Source organism: Arachis duranensis, chromosome 3 (assembly GCF_000817695.3).
Source record: "Arachis duranensis cultivar V14167 chromosome 3, aradu.V14167.gnm2.J7QH, whole genome shotgun sequence".
Lineage (NCBI taxonomy): Eukaryota > Viridiplantae > Streptophyta > Magnoliopsida > Fabales > Fabaceae > Arachis > Arachis duranensis.
In genome coordinates, this window is record NC_029774.3 from 79,409,630 (window position 1) to 79,429,717 (window position 20,088).

General features: G+C 39.7%; 1 protein-coding gene across 1 annotated transcript; it reads right to left on the reverse strand.

Moving 5' to 3' along the window:
• Positions 1-19,074: 19,074 nt before the first annotated feature.
• On the reverse strand, positions 19,075-19,689 carry LOC107479613 (uncharacterized). Its single transcript, XM_016099738.1, has one exon. The coding sequence runs from the start codon at positions 19,687-19,689 to the stop codon at positions 19,075-19,077; it is 615 nt and encodes a 204-aa protein (XP_015955224.1).
• Between the last annotated feature and the right edge of the window lie 399 nt (positions 19,690-20,088).

A 20,088-nucleotide genomic window follows, 5' to 3' on the forward strand; every position in this document is an offset into this window, starting at 1 on the left:
GGAAGAAATAGGTTTAGCAATGGCAAGCCTTTTCCATCATCTTCTCAGCAACAGACAGAGAATTCTAAGCAGAGCTACTCTGACTTAGCAACCATGGTCTATGATCTAATCAAAACCACTCAAAGTTTCATGACTGAAACAAGGTCCTCCATTAGAAACTTGGAGGCACAAGTGGGTCAACTGAGTAAGAAAGTTACTGAACTCCCTCCTAGTACTTTTCCAAGCAATACAAAAGAGAATCCAAAAGGAGAGTGTAAGGCCATCAACATGGCCGGATTTGGAGAGGAGGAAGAGGCAGTGATCGCCACTGAGGAAGACCTCAATGGACGTCCACTAGCCTCCAATGAGTTCCCTAATGAGTAACCATGGGAATCTGAGGCTCACACTGAGACCATAGAGATTCCATTGGATTTAATTCTGCCATTCATGAGCTCTGATGAGTATTCTTCCTCTGAAGAGGACGAAGATGTCACTAAAGAGCAAGTTGCTAAGTACCTTGGAGCAATCATGAAGCTAAATGACAAGTTATTTAGTAATGAGACTTGGGAGGATGAACCCCCTTTGCTCACCAAAGAACTGGATGACTTCACTAGGCAGAGATTACCTCAAAAGAGACAGGACCCTGGGAAGTTCTCAATACCTTGTACATTAGGCACCATGATCTTCGAGAAGGCTCTGTGTGACCTAGGGTCAAGCATAAACCTCATGCCTCTCTCTCTAATGGAGAAGCTAGGGATCTTTGAGGTACAAGCTGCAAGAATCTCACTAGAGATGGAAGACAATTCAAGAAAGCAAGCTTATGGACTTGTAGAGGATGTTCTGGTAAAGATTAAAGACCATTACATCCCTGCTGATTTCATAGTCCTAGAGATTGGGAAGTGCATGGATGAATCCATCATCCTTGGCAGACCCTTCCTAGCCACAGCAAAGGCTGTGATTGATGTTGACAGAGGAGAATTGATCATTCAAGTGAATGAAGAATCCCTTGTGTTTAAGGCTCAAGGATATCCTTCTATAACCATGGAGAGGAAGTATGAAGAGCTTCTCTCAAAACAGAGTCAAACAGAGCCCCCACAGTCAAACTCTAAGTTTGGTGTTGGGAGGCCACAACCAAATTCTAAGTTTGGTGTTGAACCCCCACATTCAAACTCTAAGTTCGGTGTTGGGAGGTTCCAACATTGCTCTGAACATCTGTGAGGCTCCATGAGAGCCCTCTGTCAAGCTACTGACATTAAAGAAGCGCTTGTTGGGAGGCAACCCAATGATATATTTATCTATTTTCCATTGTTATTTTATGTTTTCTATAGGTTGATGATCATGTGAAGTCACAAAAATAATTGAAAAAGCAAAAACAGAATGAAAAAATAGCACACCCTGGAGAAAAAACTTATTGGCGTTTAAACACCAGTAAGGGCAGCAAATGGGTGTTTAACGCCAGAAAGGGGCACCAGATTGGCGTTTAACGCCAGGAATGGGTAAGAAGCTGGCGTTAAACGCCAGAAAAGGGCAGCAGCCCGACGTTTAACGCCAGGATTGGCAGAAAGGGCGTTTTTGCACGCCACCTGGTGCAGGGATGAGCTATCCTTGACACCACATGATCTGTGGACCCCACAGGATCCCCACCTACCCCACCACTCTCTCTCTTCTTCACCCATTCACCAATCACCTCAATAACTCTTCCCCAAAAAACACCTCACCTATCAAATCCCACCATTCTCTTCACCACTCACATCCATCCTTCATAAAACCCCACCTACCTCACCATTCAAATTCAAACAACTTTCCCTCCCAAACCCACCCATTATGACCGAACCCTGCCCCTCTCTCTACCCGTATATAAACCCTTCTTCACTCCTTCATTTTCACACAACCTAAACACTACTTCTCCCCCTTGGCCGAACTACAAAGCCCCCTCCATCTCCTCCATTTTCTTCTTCTTTTACTCCTTTCTTTCTTCTTTTGCTCGAGAACGAGCAAACCTTCTAAGTTTGGTGTGGTAAAAGCGTTGCTTTTTGTTTTTCCATAACCATTTATGGCACCTAAGGCCAGAAAAACCTCTAGAAAGAGGAAAGGAAAGGCAAAAGCTTCCACCTCCGAGTCATGGGAGATGGAGAGATTCATCTCAAGGGTGCATCAAGACCACTTCTATGAAGTTGTGGCCATGAAGAAGGTGATCCCCGAGGTCCCTTTCAAACTCAAAAAGAGTGAATATCTAGAGATCCAACATGAGATCCGAAGAAGAGGTTGGGAAGTTCTTACCAACCCCATTCAACAAGTTGGAATCTTAATGGTTCAAGAGTTCTATGCCAATGCATGGATCACCAAGAACCATGATCAAAGTGTGAACCCGGACCCAAAGAATTGGCTTACAATGGTTTGGGGGAAATGCTTAGATTTTAGTCTGAAAAACGTAAGGTTGGCATTCAACTTGCCCATGATGTAAGGAGATGAACACCCCTACACTAGAAGGGTCAACTTTGATCAAAGGTTGGACCAAGTCCTCATAGACATTTGTGAAGAGGGAGCTCAATGGAAGAGAGATTCAAGAGGGAAGCCGGTTCAACTGAGAAGGCATGACCTCAAGCCCATGGCTAGGGGATGGTTGGAGTTTATCCAACGCTCAATCATTCCTACTAGCAACCGGTCCGAAGTTACTATAGACTAGGCTATCATGATTCATAGAATCATGATTGGAGAGGAAGTAGAAGTTCATGAGGTTATATCTCAAGAATTGTATAAGGTGGTGGACAAGTCATCTACCTTGGCAAGGTTAGCCTTCCCTCATCTCATTTGTCACCTCTGTAATTCAGTTGAAATTAACATAGATGGAGACATCCTCATTGATGAGGACAAGCCCATCACTAAGAAGAAGATGGAGCAAACAAGAGATCCCACTCATGGACATGAGGAAATTCCTCATCATGAAATCTCTGACATGCCTCAAGGGATATACTTTCCTCCACAAAACTATTGGGAGATTCTGTTTTTCGAATTTTTATGCTTATGTTTATCTATGTTTGTGTCTTATTACATGATCATTAGTGTCTTAATGTCTATGCCTTAAAGTTATGAATGTCCTATGAATCCATCACCTTTCTTAAATGAAAAATGTTTTTATTACAAAAGAACAAGAAGTACATGATTTCGAATTCATCTTTAAAACTAGCTTAATTATTTTGATGTGGTGACAATACTTTTGTTTTCTGAATGTATGCTTGAATAGTGCATATGTCTTTTGAATTTGTTGTTCATGAATGTTAAAATTGTTGGCTCTTGAAAGAATGATGAAATAGGAGAAATGTTATTGAGGATCTGAAAAATCATCAAATTGATTCTTGAAGCAAGAAAAAGCAGTGAATATTCAAAAAAAAAAGCAAGCAAAAAAAGCCAATAGCCCTTTAAACCAAAAGGCAAGGGTAAAAATAAAAAGGATCCAAGGCTTTGAGCATCAGTGGATAGGAGGGCCCATAGGAATAAAATCCTGGCCTAAGCGGCTAAACCAAGCTGTCCCTAACCATGTGCTTGTGGCGTGAATGTGTCAAGTGAAAACTTGAGACTGAGCGGTTAAAGTCGTGATCCAAACAAAAAAAGAGTGTGCTTAAGAACCCTGGACACCTCTAATTGGGGACTCTAGCAAAGCTGAGTCACAATCTGAAAAGGTTCACCAGTTATGTGTCTGTGGCATGTATGTATCAGGTGGTAATACTGAAGAACAAAGTGCTTTGGGCCACGGCCAAGACTCATAAAGTAGCTGTGTTCAAGAATCAACATACTTAACTAGGAGAATCAATAATTCTATCTGAATTCTGAGTTCCTATAGATGCCAATCATTCTGAACTTCAAAGGATAAAGTGAGATGCCAAAACTGTTCAGAGGCAAAAAGCTACTAGTCCCGCTCATCTAATTGGAGCTAATTTTCATTGATAATTTGGAGTCTATAGTATATTCTCTTCTTTTTATCCTACTTGATTTTCAGTTGCTTGGGGACAAGCAACAATTTAAGTTTGGTGTTGTGATGAGCGAATAATTTATACGCTTTTTGGCATTATCTTTAGTATGTTTTAGTTAGTTTTTATTATATTTTTATTAGTTTTTATTTAAAATTCACTTTTCTGGACTTTACTATGAGTTTGTGTATTTTTCTATGATTTCAGGTATTTTCTAGCTGAAATTGAGGGACCTGAGCAAAAATCTGATTCAGAGGTTGAAAAAGGACTGCAGATGCTGTTGGATTCTGACCTCCCTGCACTCGAAGTTGATTTTCTGGAGCTACAGAAGCCCAATTGGCGCGCTCTCAATTATGTTGAAAAGTAGACATCCTGGGCTTTTCATCAATATATAATAGTTCATACTTTGCCCGAGATTTGATGGCCCCAACCGGAGTTCCAAATCAGCTCAAGACTGCCCGGCGTTTAACGCCGGAACTGGCACAGAAGTGGGAGTTAAACGCCCAAACTGGCACAAAAGCTGGCGTTTAACTCCAAGAAAAGTCTCTACATGAAAATGCTTCAATGCTCAGCCCAAGCACACATCAAGTGGGCCCGAAAGTGAATTTTTACGTCATTTACTCATTTTTGTAAACCCTAAGCTACTAGTTCTCTATAAATAGGACCTTTTGCTATTGTATTTTTATCTTTGGACGTCTAGTTCTTAGATCATGGGGGCTAAAAAATTTTAATAAAACCCCAGGAATTTGGATGAAGCTGGGATGGGGCAATGTTACAAGACCACAATAAGTCAGTCTCAAAAGCAGTAAAGGGAAAGGTAACGTTTAATTGACTGAAAAAGTATTCATAGGCGTAAAAGAAGGGATGCTTCCCCTCGACGGAAGTCGAAAAACAAACTCTCTCATCGGCCTCAGGAGTAACAAGCTCATAATCCCCCTCACGGGCGCTGTTACCACAAATCCTATGGCGCTTCCTCAGCTCTGTGCAAAATTCGGCATCCACAACAGAAACACACAACAAGACAAGGGAGTCCAGCCAATCGGACATGCCCTCAGGAACTCTTGAAGACATCTCTACAATGTTATTGCGAGAAGACATGAGTCCAACTAATCCTACAAGTAAGAAAAGAAGATGGGGTTACTAAAAACATCTCGGACAAGGGAGAAAACAACTTAATACGATACAGGCGAAACAAAACAGAAAAGGAAAAACCCCAAGACTCAAACCAAAAGCCCTGGGGCATCCTTTGGAGACAATAATCAAGCAAGGTTTCTAGAAAAATCTACAGCTCCCACCCCAGCATTTCTCAAACAAGAAAAAGACTTCAAACAAGTAAGCATTTTTAGAAGTCCTTAAGTCATCATCCCCAAACGTCAAAACACGCAAAGTAGAAATCGTTAAAAGTACGAACTTTCTCAAAATCAGAAAACAACAAAACCCTAGAAGAACAGATGCAGATTCTCTACCAGAAGCAACAACAAAACCCTAGAAAGCCTCGACGGAAACAAAGCGCGCAAAAGAAAGCCAAGGAAAACACATTTACAGCGACAAAACAAACACAAGATCATGAAAAGGCTCAAACTTTCAAACATGCAAAATCAAAGCTTCACGAAAAAACTAAAAGTGGAGCTGTAAAAGAAGCAAGAAAGTTAGTACCAACCTGAAAAAAGTAGCAGGCGTCAAAGGAAGTTGAAGAGGGAAGGCGAAATCTGGAATTGCTCTCTCAAAGTAAAAGAGAAGACACGAGCAAAAGCAACGTCGCGGGGCTGAAACGCGGAACTACAAAACTCCAGGCAGAGGCTTCAGAAAAATCAAACGACGCCGTAACACAAAGAAAAGTTGAAAGCGAGAGAATGAAGGAAGAAATGCGAAGAAGTTACGAAAAGGGCGAAGGAGAGAAACCGTTTCTGGGTTTTCAAAATCAAAATAAAAGATCCAAAAAGAAAACGGGACAATTAATGTTAAAATTAATGTAGGCATTAAACCCTCGCACGTTTTCCAAAGCACCGATATAAAAGCGCGCACTTTTAGAGGAAAAAATGTTCTACATTCAAAAGCTTCTACAAAGGAATCGACAAAATGCTTAAGTTCGGCTTCACTAAAGAAGGACCGAAGTCAAAGAACACGGCCTCAAAAAAGAAGACCAAACTCAAGCAGGGGCACTGTTCATACCCTGGGTCGAGATGACCGAGTCAGGATGTTCAGTAACAAAGCGACCGACCTCTTTAGGACAAGCGGACCGACTTCTTTACAAAGAAGTCGGCCAAAGCGACAGGAAAAGCCCAAAGAAGGGCCCAAATCAAGGAATACGACCCAGATCCAAAGGCAGCCCAAGCCGATAGAGACAAGGGCGGTTCCATGGAAAGTAAGCTGACCTAAAACAAAAGATAAGATAAGATAAGTAACTTATCTTATCTACAGAAGGTCACATCTCACAACTATAAATACACTAGAGCACCCAGGTATAACTCATACTTTGATTCTACTCAATACCTGCTTAATACCCTTGCTAACTTAGGAATTGGAGTCCCTTGCAGGTACCCCCCACCCGCCGGGGACGAAGGATCAGCAGCACTTTCGGTCCCACAAGTCGGACACACCAGCTCCGGTGGTTATCTACCTGCCGGACACGTCAGCTCCGACCAACACAGAAGATCTCGACCGAGATCGACCTACAATTTTAGGTAACCCACCGGAACAGATAAGATTTTTTAAAATTTGAAAATTTAACTTCACTTACAAGAAACAACTAATTTTAAAAATTTTTGACTAAGTCAACCCAAATTTTTGAAATTTTGAGAAAAAAAAGGAAAAGATATATTTTTTTATTTTTAAATTTTTAATGATGAGAGAGAAAAACACAAATATGACCCAAAACATGAGAATTTTGGATCAAAATCACTGATACATGCAAGAACACTATGAATGTCAAGATGGACACCAAGAACACTTTAAAGATCATGATGAACATCAAGAACATATTTTTGAAAAATTTTTTATGCAAAGAAAACATGCAAGACACCAAACTTAGAAATCTTTCATGTTTAGACACTATGAATGCAAAAATTCACATGAAAAACATCATACAACACAAAACAAGAAAATTTAAAGATCAAACAAGAAGACCTACCAAGAACAACTTGAAGATCATGAAGAACACTATGAATGCATGAATTTTCGAAAAATGCAAGAACAAGATGAATATGCCATTGACACCAAACTTAAAACATGACACAAGACTCAAACAAGAATCATAAAATATTTTTGATTTTATGATTTTATTAAATTTTTTTTTGGATTTTATTTTATATTTTTCGAAAAACATATAAGAAAAAGGAAGTAATGAATTCAAAGTCCTCAATCAAAATCCCAGGAATCATACCAGGTTAGTCTAAAGCTTGATGGCCAGCCAAGCTTCAGCATACCATTTTGAAACTCTAGAATTCATTCTTAAAAACTATGAAGGATTTTTCGAAAACAAAGGGAAAATTTTGAAAAATATTTTTGAAAATTTTTTGAAAATAAAATAAAAAAAGAAATTACCTTATCTGAGCAACAAGATGAACCGTCAGTTGTCCATACTCGAACAATCCCGGGCAACGGCACCAAAAACTTGGTGGACAAAATTGTGATTCATACTTAAATTGTTGTTTGAAATTGATTCCCCAGTAAAGGCCCCAAAAACTTGGTGCTCAATACCATGGTCTAAACATAATTTCACAACTTCGCTCAACTAACTAGCAAGTGTACTGGGTCGTCCAAGTAATAAACCTTACGTGAGTAAGGGTCGATCCCACAGAGATTGTTGGTATGAAGCAAGCTATGGTCATCTTGTAAATCTCAGTCAGGCGGATAATAAGCGGTTATGGAGTTTTCGAATAATAATAATAAATAAACTGAAAATAAAGATAGAAATACTTATGTAGATCATCGATGGGAATTTCAGATAGGCGTATGAAGATGCTGTGCTCCTTCTGAATCTCTGATTTCCTACTGCCTTCATCCAATCCTTCTTACTCCTTCCATGGCAAGCTGTATGTAGGGCATCACCGTTGTCAATGGCTACATCCCATCCTCTCAGTGAAAAAGATCTAAATGCTCTGTCACGGCACGGCTAATCATTTGTCGGTTCTCGATCATGTCGGAATAGAATCCCTTAATTCTTTTGTGTTTGTCATCACGCCCAACAATCGCGAGTTTGAAGCTCATCACAGTCATTCAATCCCGGAATCCTACTCGGAATACCACAGACAAGGCTTAGACTTTCCGGATTCCCATGAATGCCGCCATCAATTCTAGCTTATACCACGAAGACTCTGATCTCACGGAATGGAAGGCTTGATTGTCAGGCGAGGGCAACCATGCGTCGTGCATCAGGAATCCAAGAGATACACACTCTAGCTTTCGCTTGTAGAACGGAAGTGGTTGTTAGGCACGCGTTCATAGGGACGGATGATGATGAGTGTCACGGATCATCACATCTATCAGGTTGAAGTACGAGTAGTATCTTAGAACAAAAATAAGATTAAATTTGAATAAAAGATAGTAGTAATTGCATTAAAACTTCGAGGTACAGCAGAGCTCCACACCCTTAATCTATGGTGTGTAGAAACTCCACCGTTGAAAATACATAAGTGATGAAGGTTCAGGCATGGCCGAATGGCCAGCTCCCAAAACGTGATCACAGGATCCAAAATACAATTTAGGATCCAGGATCGGTCAAAAGACTTCTAATACACTAGTAAAAAGTTCTATTTATACTAAACTAGCTACTAGGGTTTACAGAAGTAAGTAATTGATGTAGAAATCCACTTTCGGGGCCCACTTGGTGTGTGCTTGGGCTGAGCTTGAGCTTTACACGTGGAGAGGCTTCTCTTAGAGTTGAATGCAGAGTTGTAACGTGTTTTCGGCATTCAACTCTGGTTCGTGACGTGTTTCTGGCGTTTGACTCCAAAATGCAACATGGAACTGGCGTTGAGCGCCAGTTTGCGTCATCTAATCCCAAATAAAGTATCAACTATTATATATTTGTAGAAAGCTCTGGATGTCTACTTTTCAACGCCGTTGAGAGAGCGCCATTTGGAGTTCTGTAACTCCAGAAAATCCATTTCGAGTGCAGGGAGGTCAGAATCCAACAGCATTAGCAGTCCTTTGTCAGCCTCATTATCAGAGTTTTGCTCAGGTCCCTCAATTTCTGCCAGAAAATACCTGAAATCACAGAAAAACATAAAAACTCATAGTAAATTCCAGAAATGTGAATTTAGCATAAAAACTAATGAAAACATCCCTAAAAGTAGATAGATTATATTAAAAACTATCTAAAAACAATGCCAAAAAGCGTATAAATTATCCGCTCATCAAGGCACTGCTTTCTTCAAATCTGTTACGATCTTCATGGCTATGCCTATGTGAGATTTGGATGTTGGGAACGAATCGGTCTCTTTGTCAGGATGGTTTGAAAGAAATAGATCACTGGAAGATGAATTCTTGCACATGGCTGAAATTTTGAGGGAAAATTTTTTTTTTAACGAGGGTAGAATGTAACGACCTAGTTTTTAACAAAACGGAGTTTTTCGGAAGTTCTGTGAAGGAAGTGTAAGAACTACAAATTAATTAACCAATTAATCAATGTCTAATAATAATAATTTAATTGCCTGAAATAGGTTCAAAATTTTAGAATATTAATTAGAAAATTTTGATATGATATTTGGACTCTAAGTTGGAAAATCTAATTTTCTTTAGAAAATTGCATAAAAATGCGTACCGGTAAATTAATCGGTAGTACCGGTTTAAGTCTGTCCAGTACTGTACGAGAACAATAAAAACAGAACAAAACCTTAGAAAAATATTTAGAATTGAAAATCGGGTACTAATTTTAAACGTTTAGTCCAAAGTTGGGCCAAACGGGCAAAAAACGTTAACAGGAAGAACCGGGTCCAAATTGGGCCCAAGCCCAACATATATAAGTTCACTAATGAACCCATTTCAGCCACATTCATCCTCATATCTTAAAAACAGAGCTGCATAGAGAGAAGAGAGAGAAGAGAGCAAAAGGGAGGAGGTTACTATTCATCCTCCACTTCCAGCGGCCAAAACTCGAGCTACAGTGCTCCGATTTATGTGACGTTGGTGGCTACACAAAGCTCTCACCGAGCCCATCACTTCTAACTAAGCCTTGTGGTAAGCTTCTCGAAATTCCCTGCCCTATTCTCTACCCTAAGAAATTCGAGTTTTTGGGATTTTGTATTAAGTGAAATTTTGTGATTTTGGGTGTTTAGGTATATTCTAGTCTTTGGTTCCTATTGGGTTTGACCCAATCAATCTTGGATTAGGTGAGTTTATTCTCAAACCTTGTGAAATTGTAATTTTGATGAAACCCTAGGTTGATCTAGTCATGAATTATGTGTATATAGCTTGAATTAATGTTATATGGAGAATGTTGATGATTTGAATAGCTTGGAAGTGGATTTGGTGGCTTAAGGACTTTTGGAAGCTTGATTTGTAGTCAATCTTGGGTTTTGTGCATATTGGGAATCGGCCAAGGTATGGTCTCAATTTTCTCTATGTAATATATAATATTTCTAGACACTTAGGCTAGTGACCCATAGGATAGGATTGAATTAAATTTGTTGTTGGAATTGTTGTATGATGATGTATGATGTATGATGATTTGATGATTTGGTTTGTTTTTTATGAATGGTAACGTTGATGTTAATAATATGGTATTGAAGATTGAGATGGAGATTGATTATGATGATTGTTGGAATGGTGGAATGATAATTGATTAATGTGTTGGTTTAGAAATGAATATAGTGTTATGTAATTAATAATTGGGATTGATGATTTCATAAGGTGAAGTGGTGAATTGAGGTATGAAAAGTGTGAGATCTGATGTGTTTTGGAGTTTGATGAGATTGTGGTTTGGTTTTGGTTGGAAAATTTGGAAAATTGAGAACCTAATGTATTTTGGTGAACTTTGGCGGGTCATAACTTGTGCCTCAATTTTTAAAATTTGTTGAAATTTGTTTAGAATTAAAGTTCATTGAAAGATTTTCAAAATGATACGAAGTTTGTAAAATTTAGATTTTTGTACAGGAAGTTATGATCATTCAAATTTTGGTGTCAACATTTGAATTCTGCAATGTTGCAGAATTTTATGATTTATGGTTTGTGTGCGCATGCACAGCCTTGTGCGCATCCACACCCCGTGTAATTTTGAAACTGTGCGCATGCACACACAGGGATGTGGGTGCTGTTGGGAGCGCTGGCACTTTCTATGCGCACACATAGCCAACGAAGCTTTGCAAGCTATGCGCATGCACAGACCTGTGCGCACACACACGTTGGAACGTGCACTCTGTTGAGGGTGTTCGCACGCCTTGTGCGGATGAACAGAGTTGAAATTTTTACTCCATGTGCGTACGCACACCTCTATGCGGACGCACACATTTGAAAATCCTCTTGGGCGTGCGCATGCACACCCCTGTGCATACGCACATTGCCCTGTTTTTCAATAAAAATCTTGTTTTTAACTATTTCACCTTCTCGACAAGTTTGTAAACTTCTGTGACACTTATCTAAGACTTTTTGGCTTATTTTTGGATGCTAAAACATAGTGACGGTACGGAGGCTTAGATTTTTGTTGTACTGAGGATGGGTTTGGTTGAGTGAGAAGGAAGAATAGTATATTGGTGATTATTGATAAGGAATTATGAAAGCGGTGAACTAATGAGTTTGGAATGGAAATTATGAATTGGAAGTGGTTGAGATGAGTCTGGGACTTGGAATGGAATGATGGATCCATGAATCACTATTTTATACTGAGATTGTTGAGACACTATGCACCTGGCAGGGAAGGTTTGGTTGGACCCCGTTTGTCGAGGGAGCGGCAGCGGCGTAAGGGTGGTGGTTTGTACTGCTTACGTTGAGATGTGAGGTCCGTGGCAATAGTATCCCGCTCGCATCCCTTTGGATCATTAGAGTTTGCAGGCACAAAACCCTGGACAGTGTTCTGAGCACCATATCTCGGGGGTTCCCATTATGATTCCGAAAGGCAACATCTCCATGGAGATGTGTCACGTTGGCAGTTAAACCAACAATGTGATATCAAAGCCTATAAGACAGGCATTCATCATGTGCATCTTTTATCTGTTTGCTTGCTTTGCCGACTTGAATTGTATGTCTAATTGTATAACATGACTAATTGCCTATTTGAATTACTTGACATATATGCCTTTTACTTGCATCGTAATTAATTGTGCTTTCTACTGAGATTGAGGAGGCACGGTAGGCGATGGCGATGGGATCGCATGGCAGTTAGGCTGGTCAAGGCTGTGGAACAGCAATGATCTCATAGTTAGAAATCCCTTAGGATAGTTTGCTGATTCGCTCGGAAACCGTCTCTGAACAAATTTCCTTCCGGCAAGTGCACCGAATTGTCGTCAAGTAAAAACTCACAAAAGAGTGAGATCAAATCCCATAGGGATTGGTAGATTGAGCAATTATAATTGAATAATTATGCGAGTTGAGCGAAATCATAATTGAATTGAGATTTGCTGAATGTAAAATTGGCGAGAAACTAAAATTTGCAAGAAATTAAATGACTGAAATTAAAGTGGAGGAAATTAAATGGCAGAAGCTTAAATTGCAAGAAATTAAACAGGAATGGGGATTTAGCATGAAATTAAAGAGCAGAGATTCAATAGAATGGGTAGATCAGAAATGGGGGGTTTATTGGGCTTCAGGAGATATTGAATTCTCTGGATCAAATCATTTTCATCTCTTCCTCAATCAATGCATTCATTGACATTGTTTGGAAATCTTAGATGATCGGATTCTAATGTCTTGGCTCACCAATCTCTCTAAGCATAAACAATTGCCCAATGTCTTGATTTAATTGCTCATGGTAAGAGTTGAAGTTCGGTCACTGACTATACCACACAAATTCATAGATCAAAGTATTGGTAGGATTACATGTCACTATATCCATCCAAACCCCAATCTAATCCAATGTGAGAAAGCAATTCTAGCATGAATTCTTCATTCCTCTCTGAAGGCTCCAAAGACTTCCAATTATGAATAGCTTCTCTCTCAAGACAACTATCCAATTGAGTTAAGACCGAAAGCTTTCTAACAAAAATCAAGAGAAAAGAAAGAAGAAGAAGATGAAAACTATTATTGATCCATTGAATTACAATAATGCTCCCTAACCCAATGAAAGGGGTTTAGTGGTTCATAGCTCTCAAAATGCAAAATGGAATTGAAAAATACATTCTGAAATCAAAGCTCAGTAAAAAAGAAAAGCTGAAAAGAGATCTGAAAGTATAAAAGTTCCCCAAAATAAAAATGGTAAAAAAAAAGGTCCCGTCACTAACTTGAATTCTAAGCTATTTATACACTCTCTTCCATTGATCTTCAAGCCTTGAATTGGACTTTTGGCCTTGATGGAACTGGGTTGAGGATGGCTCCAATTGGTTGCCCTTGGTGTTGAGAAGAGATTTGTGCAAAATTTGAACTGATGCTTCAAGTTTGAGTCAACGTTTGAGGGCCAACGCTGACTCAAACGCCATCTTAGAGAAACCAGCAAAACCAGCAAGTTTTGTTGTCACTGGCATTTGACTCAATGTTGGAGGGTCAACGTTCGCCGATCCGCGCGTACGTGTACCGTGCGCTTCCGTACAAAATGCCAAAAATGCTCATCCACGCGTACGCGCACTGTACGCTTGTGCGTGGATGCAAGAATTTCATTTTCTATTTTAAACCAGGGAAGTGGGATGTTAGCTTCAGCGTTGGACCCCCAACGTTCTCTCCAACGTTGGCATTTTTGCGCGTACGCGTACTGTGTGCTTAAGCGCCCATTACTTTTTTTTGTATCCGCGTGTACGCAGCATTGACGCGTGCGCGTCGATTCCAATTTTTCCAATCTCAATTATGGGCTGAGCATTATGGACGTTGGAGGTAGTGTTTGAGGTAACGTTAGACCTCCAACGTTCAGTTGTGGTGCGTACGCGCACCGTGCGCTTCCACGCAAATGCCAAAATTTGCTGTTTTTGCGCGTACACGGCATGTATGCGTACGCACAACTCAAAAATCCTTCAGCCCCAGAATTGATCATTTTCTCACTACGTTGGGGTTAACGTTGGACCTCCAACGCCATCTCGAACGTGAGCTTTAGCATGTTTGAGTTCTATTTCTTTTCATGTTTGATTCAACGTTAGTGGTCCAACTTGGCTACCAACGTTGCTTGTTCTCCATCCTTTCCATTCTCTTTCTTCAACCTTCCTCCATGCCTTCCTTCACCTATCATCAACCAATATATGCATCAAAGCTATGCTAAAATCATGAGAATTCTTATCATTCTTAGCATACAAGTAATCATCACATAAATCATCATGAAATTGCATCAATTTATTCATGGTTGAATGAATATAGGCATACTTGAATTTCTATCCTAATGGCTTACTTATGACTCAAGAAAGTTCATAAAACCTATCAAAAACAAAGAAAAAGGCTAGTAAAACTAGCCTAAGATACCCTGGCATCACAACACCAAACTTAAATCTTGCTTGTCCCTAAGCAAGTACTAAATTATTAAGAAGAAAGAATGAAACGGAAGGAGATGTTCATATCAGCAAAGCATTATTAGTAACTCATGGGGTTTTATGCAGACAATGTAGCAGCTAGCTTCTTATTGATCTTTAGGCATAGAATGTCTCCTTCAAGCATCAATTAACACACTGCTATGACCACTTATTGTTTATTTATCCTTGGTAATTACTTTTTTTCATTTTCTTTTCCTGCGAGCTTTAGCTCAGTGTCATGTGTATAGCAAGTTCTCAACTTATTTGTGCTCAACACATTATTCACTACAGACACTTGGCTCACATTTCTTCTTAGAACACTGATGCCCAGCACCTCTTTGGGTTACTAAATGTCTTGCAACTAGGTTGCTCTTGATAATGGACTTTCGGTTGATAATCCCGGGTTAGTTAACCCAAGTTACCAAGTGTTAAGGCACTCCATAGAACCTAATCATCCAAGCAAATCCTAGTACAAAGGCACCATAGGCATATGTCCTAAGGTTCTAGTCATTGGTGTCTAGCCTTATTCATTGCTCCTTTTGTTTTTGCTGCCACTTTTGCCTTTTCTTTTTCTTTCTTTTTGTTTGTTTTTCTTTCAACCAATGACTTTTATTTGCTAAGATTCATAGACAGTAAGCTAATTTTCACTTAGAAAGAGAACAATCTATCCTTTTATTCATTACGAGTGAGCTACCACACAATCAAACATATATGCCACCACTTGCTATGATGTTGCTTTGCTAAAAAGGAACTAATCCAATTCATGTTCAAACATTTCTTTTATTGAAACTGAAAAGACTCAGGGGACAAGACAAGCATTTAATCTTAGTGAAAGTGAAAGCACACACACCTAAGCTAGCATATTGATTGCAAAATGAAATACACAAGATGCAAACTAAAAGTTACTATTAAGATGGGCACATTCAGACTTCCAGCTTAGAGCATTTCACCACTGATGGAATTAAGTAACGATACAACCTCTTGGTGGCTTCTTCTTCTTGCTCTCAGCTGATGGTGTATAGTCCTCCCAAGATATTGATTGAATTCCTGCAAGCCATTGGAAGTTGCGTGTTCCCCGAGCACTTGAGAGATTGTTAGCATGCATGAATGTTTGTAGGCTTTTGAACTTAGATTGGTGGGTGAACACCAAACTTAGCTCCTTGCCTTATACAGCAGTTTAAATCTTATGCAGAAAACATCAAGCACTTTTATTTACCAAAGTAACTATGAACCAACTGACTAAAAACTAGAAAACAAACAACTCTTAAGTGATTTCTCTGATTGTTTGGAGCCGATAACTATTTATGCTGAGGGTGAAATGTGTTTTTAATGAACTTCATGGTGGAACACCAAACTTAGATTTACACATTCACTCTTAAATTATGTTGGTGTGCAACACCAAACTTAGCTCGTTGCAATACAGAGACTCTACTTAACTCATTTATTGAATTCACTAGGAGAAGAAAACTACCTTTGGTTGGGTTGCCTCCTAACAAGCACTCTTTTAACGTCACTAGCTTGACGTTCCTCTTTAGTCGAGTCTGTATTTTGTCTTAGGCCTTTCCTTCATATCGCCCAAATATTGTTTCAGACTTTGTCCATTAACAATGAAGGTCTCCTGTGACTTTTCTTCCATGATTTCTATATGTCTATCAGGAGAGACCTTGGTGACAAGAAAAGGTCCTGACCACCTTGATCTCAATTTTCCAGGGAACAGTTTCAGTCTGGAGTTATAAAGTAGCAATTTCTGTCCTTTCTCAAATCTTCTTGGCACGATCTTGGAGTCATGCTTTTCCTTTGTTTTTTCCTTGTATATCTTGGCATTTTCATAAGCTTGGAACCTAAATTTCTCCAATTCTTGCAGTTGCAAGAGCCTCTTCTCACCAGCAGCTTTGCTATCGAAGTTCAATAACTTGAGAGCCCAAAAAGCCTTGTGTTCAAGCTCTAGTGGCAGGTGACAAGTCTTACCATACACCAACTGATATGGCGACATCCCAATTGGTGTTTTGAAGGCTATCCTATATGCCCAAAAAGCTTCATCCAGCTTCTTCGACCAATCCTTTCTTGATGCTCCCACAGTCTTTTCCAATATCCTTTTTAGCTCTCTGTTGAATATTTCTGTCTGCCCACTTGTTTGGGGGTGATAAGGTGTGGCCACCTTATGCTTTACCCCATATCTTAAGAGAAGAGTCTCTAATGGTCTGTTGCAAAAATGGCTGCCTCCATTACTGATGAGTGCTCTGGGAACTCCAAACCTGCTGAAGATATTCTTTCTAAGGAAGTTCAGTACCACCTTGTTGTCATTTGTAGGAGTTGCAATGGCCTCCACCCATTTTGATACATAATCTACTGCCACCAAAATGTAGTTGTTTAAGTATGAGGTTGAGAATGGTCCCATGAAGTCAATCCCCCATACATCAAACAGCTCAAGTTCCAGGATGAATTGTTGTGGCATCTCATTTTTCTTGGGCAAATTTCCAACCCGTTTATATTCATTGCATTTCTTCACTAGCTCTCGTGCATCTTTGAAGATGGTGGGCTAAAAAAATCCACACTGCAGGATCTTTGCTGCGGTTCTCTCTCCTCCAAAATGGCCACCATAGCAGGACCCATGACAATTCCATAAAACTTTCCTTTCTTCCTCCTCGGAAACACACCTTTTTATCAATCCATCCGAGCATTTCTTGAATAAGTATGGCTCATCCCAAATGAAATACTTTACATCATTGATGAGTTTCCTTTTTTGATGCTTGTTGATCATTGAAGGAAACTCCCCCGTTGCCTTAAAATTAGCAATGTCCGCAAACCATGGTGCCTTATGAACCAGCATCGATTGCTCATCAGGGAAGAACTCATTGACACTTGATTGGTGGGTTATATCTTCTCCACAAGGGATTCGGGACAAATAATCTACTACTTTGTTCTCCACTCCCTTCTTGTCCTTAATCTCAATGTTGAATTCCTTCAATAACAAAATCCACCTTATCATCCTTGGTTTTGATTCTTATTTTGCAAGTAAATACTTCAAAGCTGCATCATCAGTAAAAACAACAACTTTAGATCCAATGAGGTATGATCTAAACTTGTCAAATACAAACACAATGGCTAGCAATTCTTTCTCAGTAGTGGTATAATTTCTTTGATTTTCATTTAAAATTTTGCTGGCATAATAGATAACATGCACTAAATTGCCTTTCCTCTGGCCAAGCACTGCCCCAACAACAAGGTCTGATGCATCACACATCAGCTCAAAGGGTGAATTCCAATCAGGTGGGGGTAATGATAGGTGCTAAGGACAGTTCTCTTTTCAATGTTTCAAAAGCTAGTGCACATTGTTGATCAAATATAAAAGGTGTATCAGAGACTAATAAGTTGCTCAAAGTTTTGCAATTTTGGAAAAGTCCCTAATAAACCTTCTGTAGAAACCAGCATGCTCTAGAAAACTCTGAATTGCCTTGACATTACTAGGTGGAGGTAATTTCTCAATTAATTCCACCTTAGCTTTGTCTACTTCTATGCCTTTTTTCTGAAATTTTATGGCCAAGGACAATCCCTTCTTTTACCATAAAATGGCATTTTTCCCAGTTTAGAACTAGGTTTATCTCTTGGCACCTTTTTAACACTAAGGCAAGATGATTAAGGCAATTGGGAAATGAATCTCCAAAGACTGAGGAATCGTCCATGAAGACTTCAATGAATTTTTCAATCATGTCTGAAAAAATAGACAACATGCATCTTTGGAAAGTTGCAGGAGCATTGCACAATCCAAAAGTCATGCGCCTGTAAGCAAAAACTCCATATGGACAGGTAAATGATGTCTTTTCTTGATCTCTTGGATCAACCACTATTTGGTTATAACCCGAATATCCATCAAGAAAATAGTAGTATGCATGTCCTGCCAATCTCTCCAACATCTGATCCATAAAAGGGAGTGGCAAATGATCTTTTCTAGTTGCCTCACTGAGTTTCCTATAGTCAATGCACATCCTCCAGCCAGTTACTGTTCTTGTGGGGATGAGTTCGTTCTTCTCGTTAGGCATAACTGTGATCCCTCCCTTCTTTGGAACCACATGAACAGGACTCACCCATGGGCTATCTGAAATGGAATAGATCACACCTGCCTGCCATAGCTTCATCACCTCTTTCTGAACCACTTCTTTCATGACAGGATTCAATCTTCTTTGGGCTTGAATGGAGGGTTTAGCATCCTCTTCCAGCAAGATCTTATGCATGCATATGGATGAGCTTATGCCTTTTAAGCTAGCAAGGGTCTATCCAATGGCATCTTGGTGCTTTTGTAACACCTTGATTAATTCCTCTTCCTGTTCTTGACTAAGGGCAGAATTGATGATTACAGCGTAACTTCCATCACTCCCCAAGTATGCATACTTGAGAGTAGGTGGCAGTGCTTTTAGTTCCAGTTTGGGTGCTTTTTTCCTTTTTTTCTCTCCTCTAATGTGCTTGGAAGAGGCACTTCTGTTGAGCCGACCTCAGCAACTTCAATATTCAACATGGAGTCATCCTCTGTCAATTCTCCAAGTGCTTCTTCAAGTGTCTCTTGCACTACCGTTTCCACTGCATCTAGCCTCATACACTCTCCTGGTGACTCTGGTTCTCCTAGTGACTCTAGTGGATAGCTCATAGCCTTGAATACGTTGAATACCATTTTTCTCATCATGTAGCCTAAGGGTAAGTTCACCCTTCTGGACATCAATGATGGCCCCAGTAGTAGCTAAAAATGGCCTTCCCAAGATTATTGATGCCTTGGCTTCCTCCTCCATGTCCAAAACTACAAAGTCAACAGGAAAGATGAAGTCTTCTACTTTCACAAGCAAGTCTTCTACTATGCCATGAGGGAATTTGAATGATCGATCTGCTAGTTTGAGGGCTATTCTTGTTGGTTTGGCTTCCTCAATCTTCATCCTTTTCATCATAGTCAAGGACATCAAGTTTATACTAGCTCCCAAATCACACAAGGCTTTCTCAACTGTTATTTCCCCTATGATACAGAGAATTTGGAAGCTTCCTGGGTCCTTCAATTTTTGAGGTAGCTTGTGTTGGATAATAGCACTACATTCCTCAGTAAGTATCATAGTTTCATCATTCCTCCAACTTCTTTTCTTGGTCATCAATTCCTTCAGAAACTTAGCATAGAGTGGCATTTGCTCTAGTGCTTCAGCAAAGGGAATGTTGATCTAAAGTTTCTTGAAGATCTCCAAGAATTTGGAGAATTGGCTGTCCTTAGCATTCTTCATTAGGCATTGAGGGTTTAGGGACATATGATTTTAGAACTTCCTCTTCCTCTGCTAAACTGGGAGTAGGCGTCTGTGCTTCTTCCTTGTCAGTTGAACTATCCTCTGCTTTCTCTTCTTTAGTTTCCTTTGACTTCTCTTCCAACTCTCTTCTACTTCTGAGGGTAATAGCCTTGCATTCCTCCCTTGAAATTGTCTTGGTGACACTACTGGAACTGTAGCTTGAGGTTTGTTTGGACAAATATCCAACTTGTGCTTCAAGCTTCTGAGTGGCAGCGTCTTGATTTTGCCGATTGGATATTACTTCCT

What these genes read in the sequence shown, in the direction of transcription:
- LOC107479613 (XM_016099738.1), bottom strand. Translation starts at nt 19,689, where the DNA reads ATGCCACTCTATGCTAAGTTTCTGAAGGAATTGATGACCAAGAAAAGA.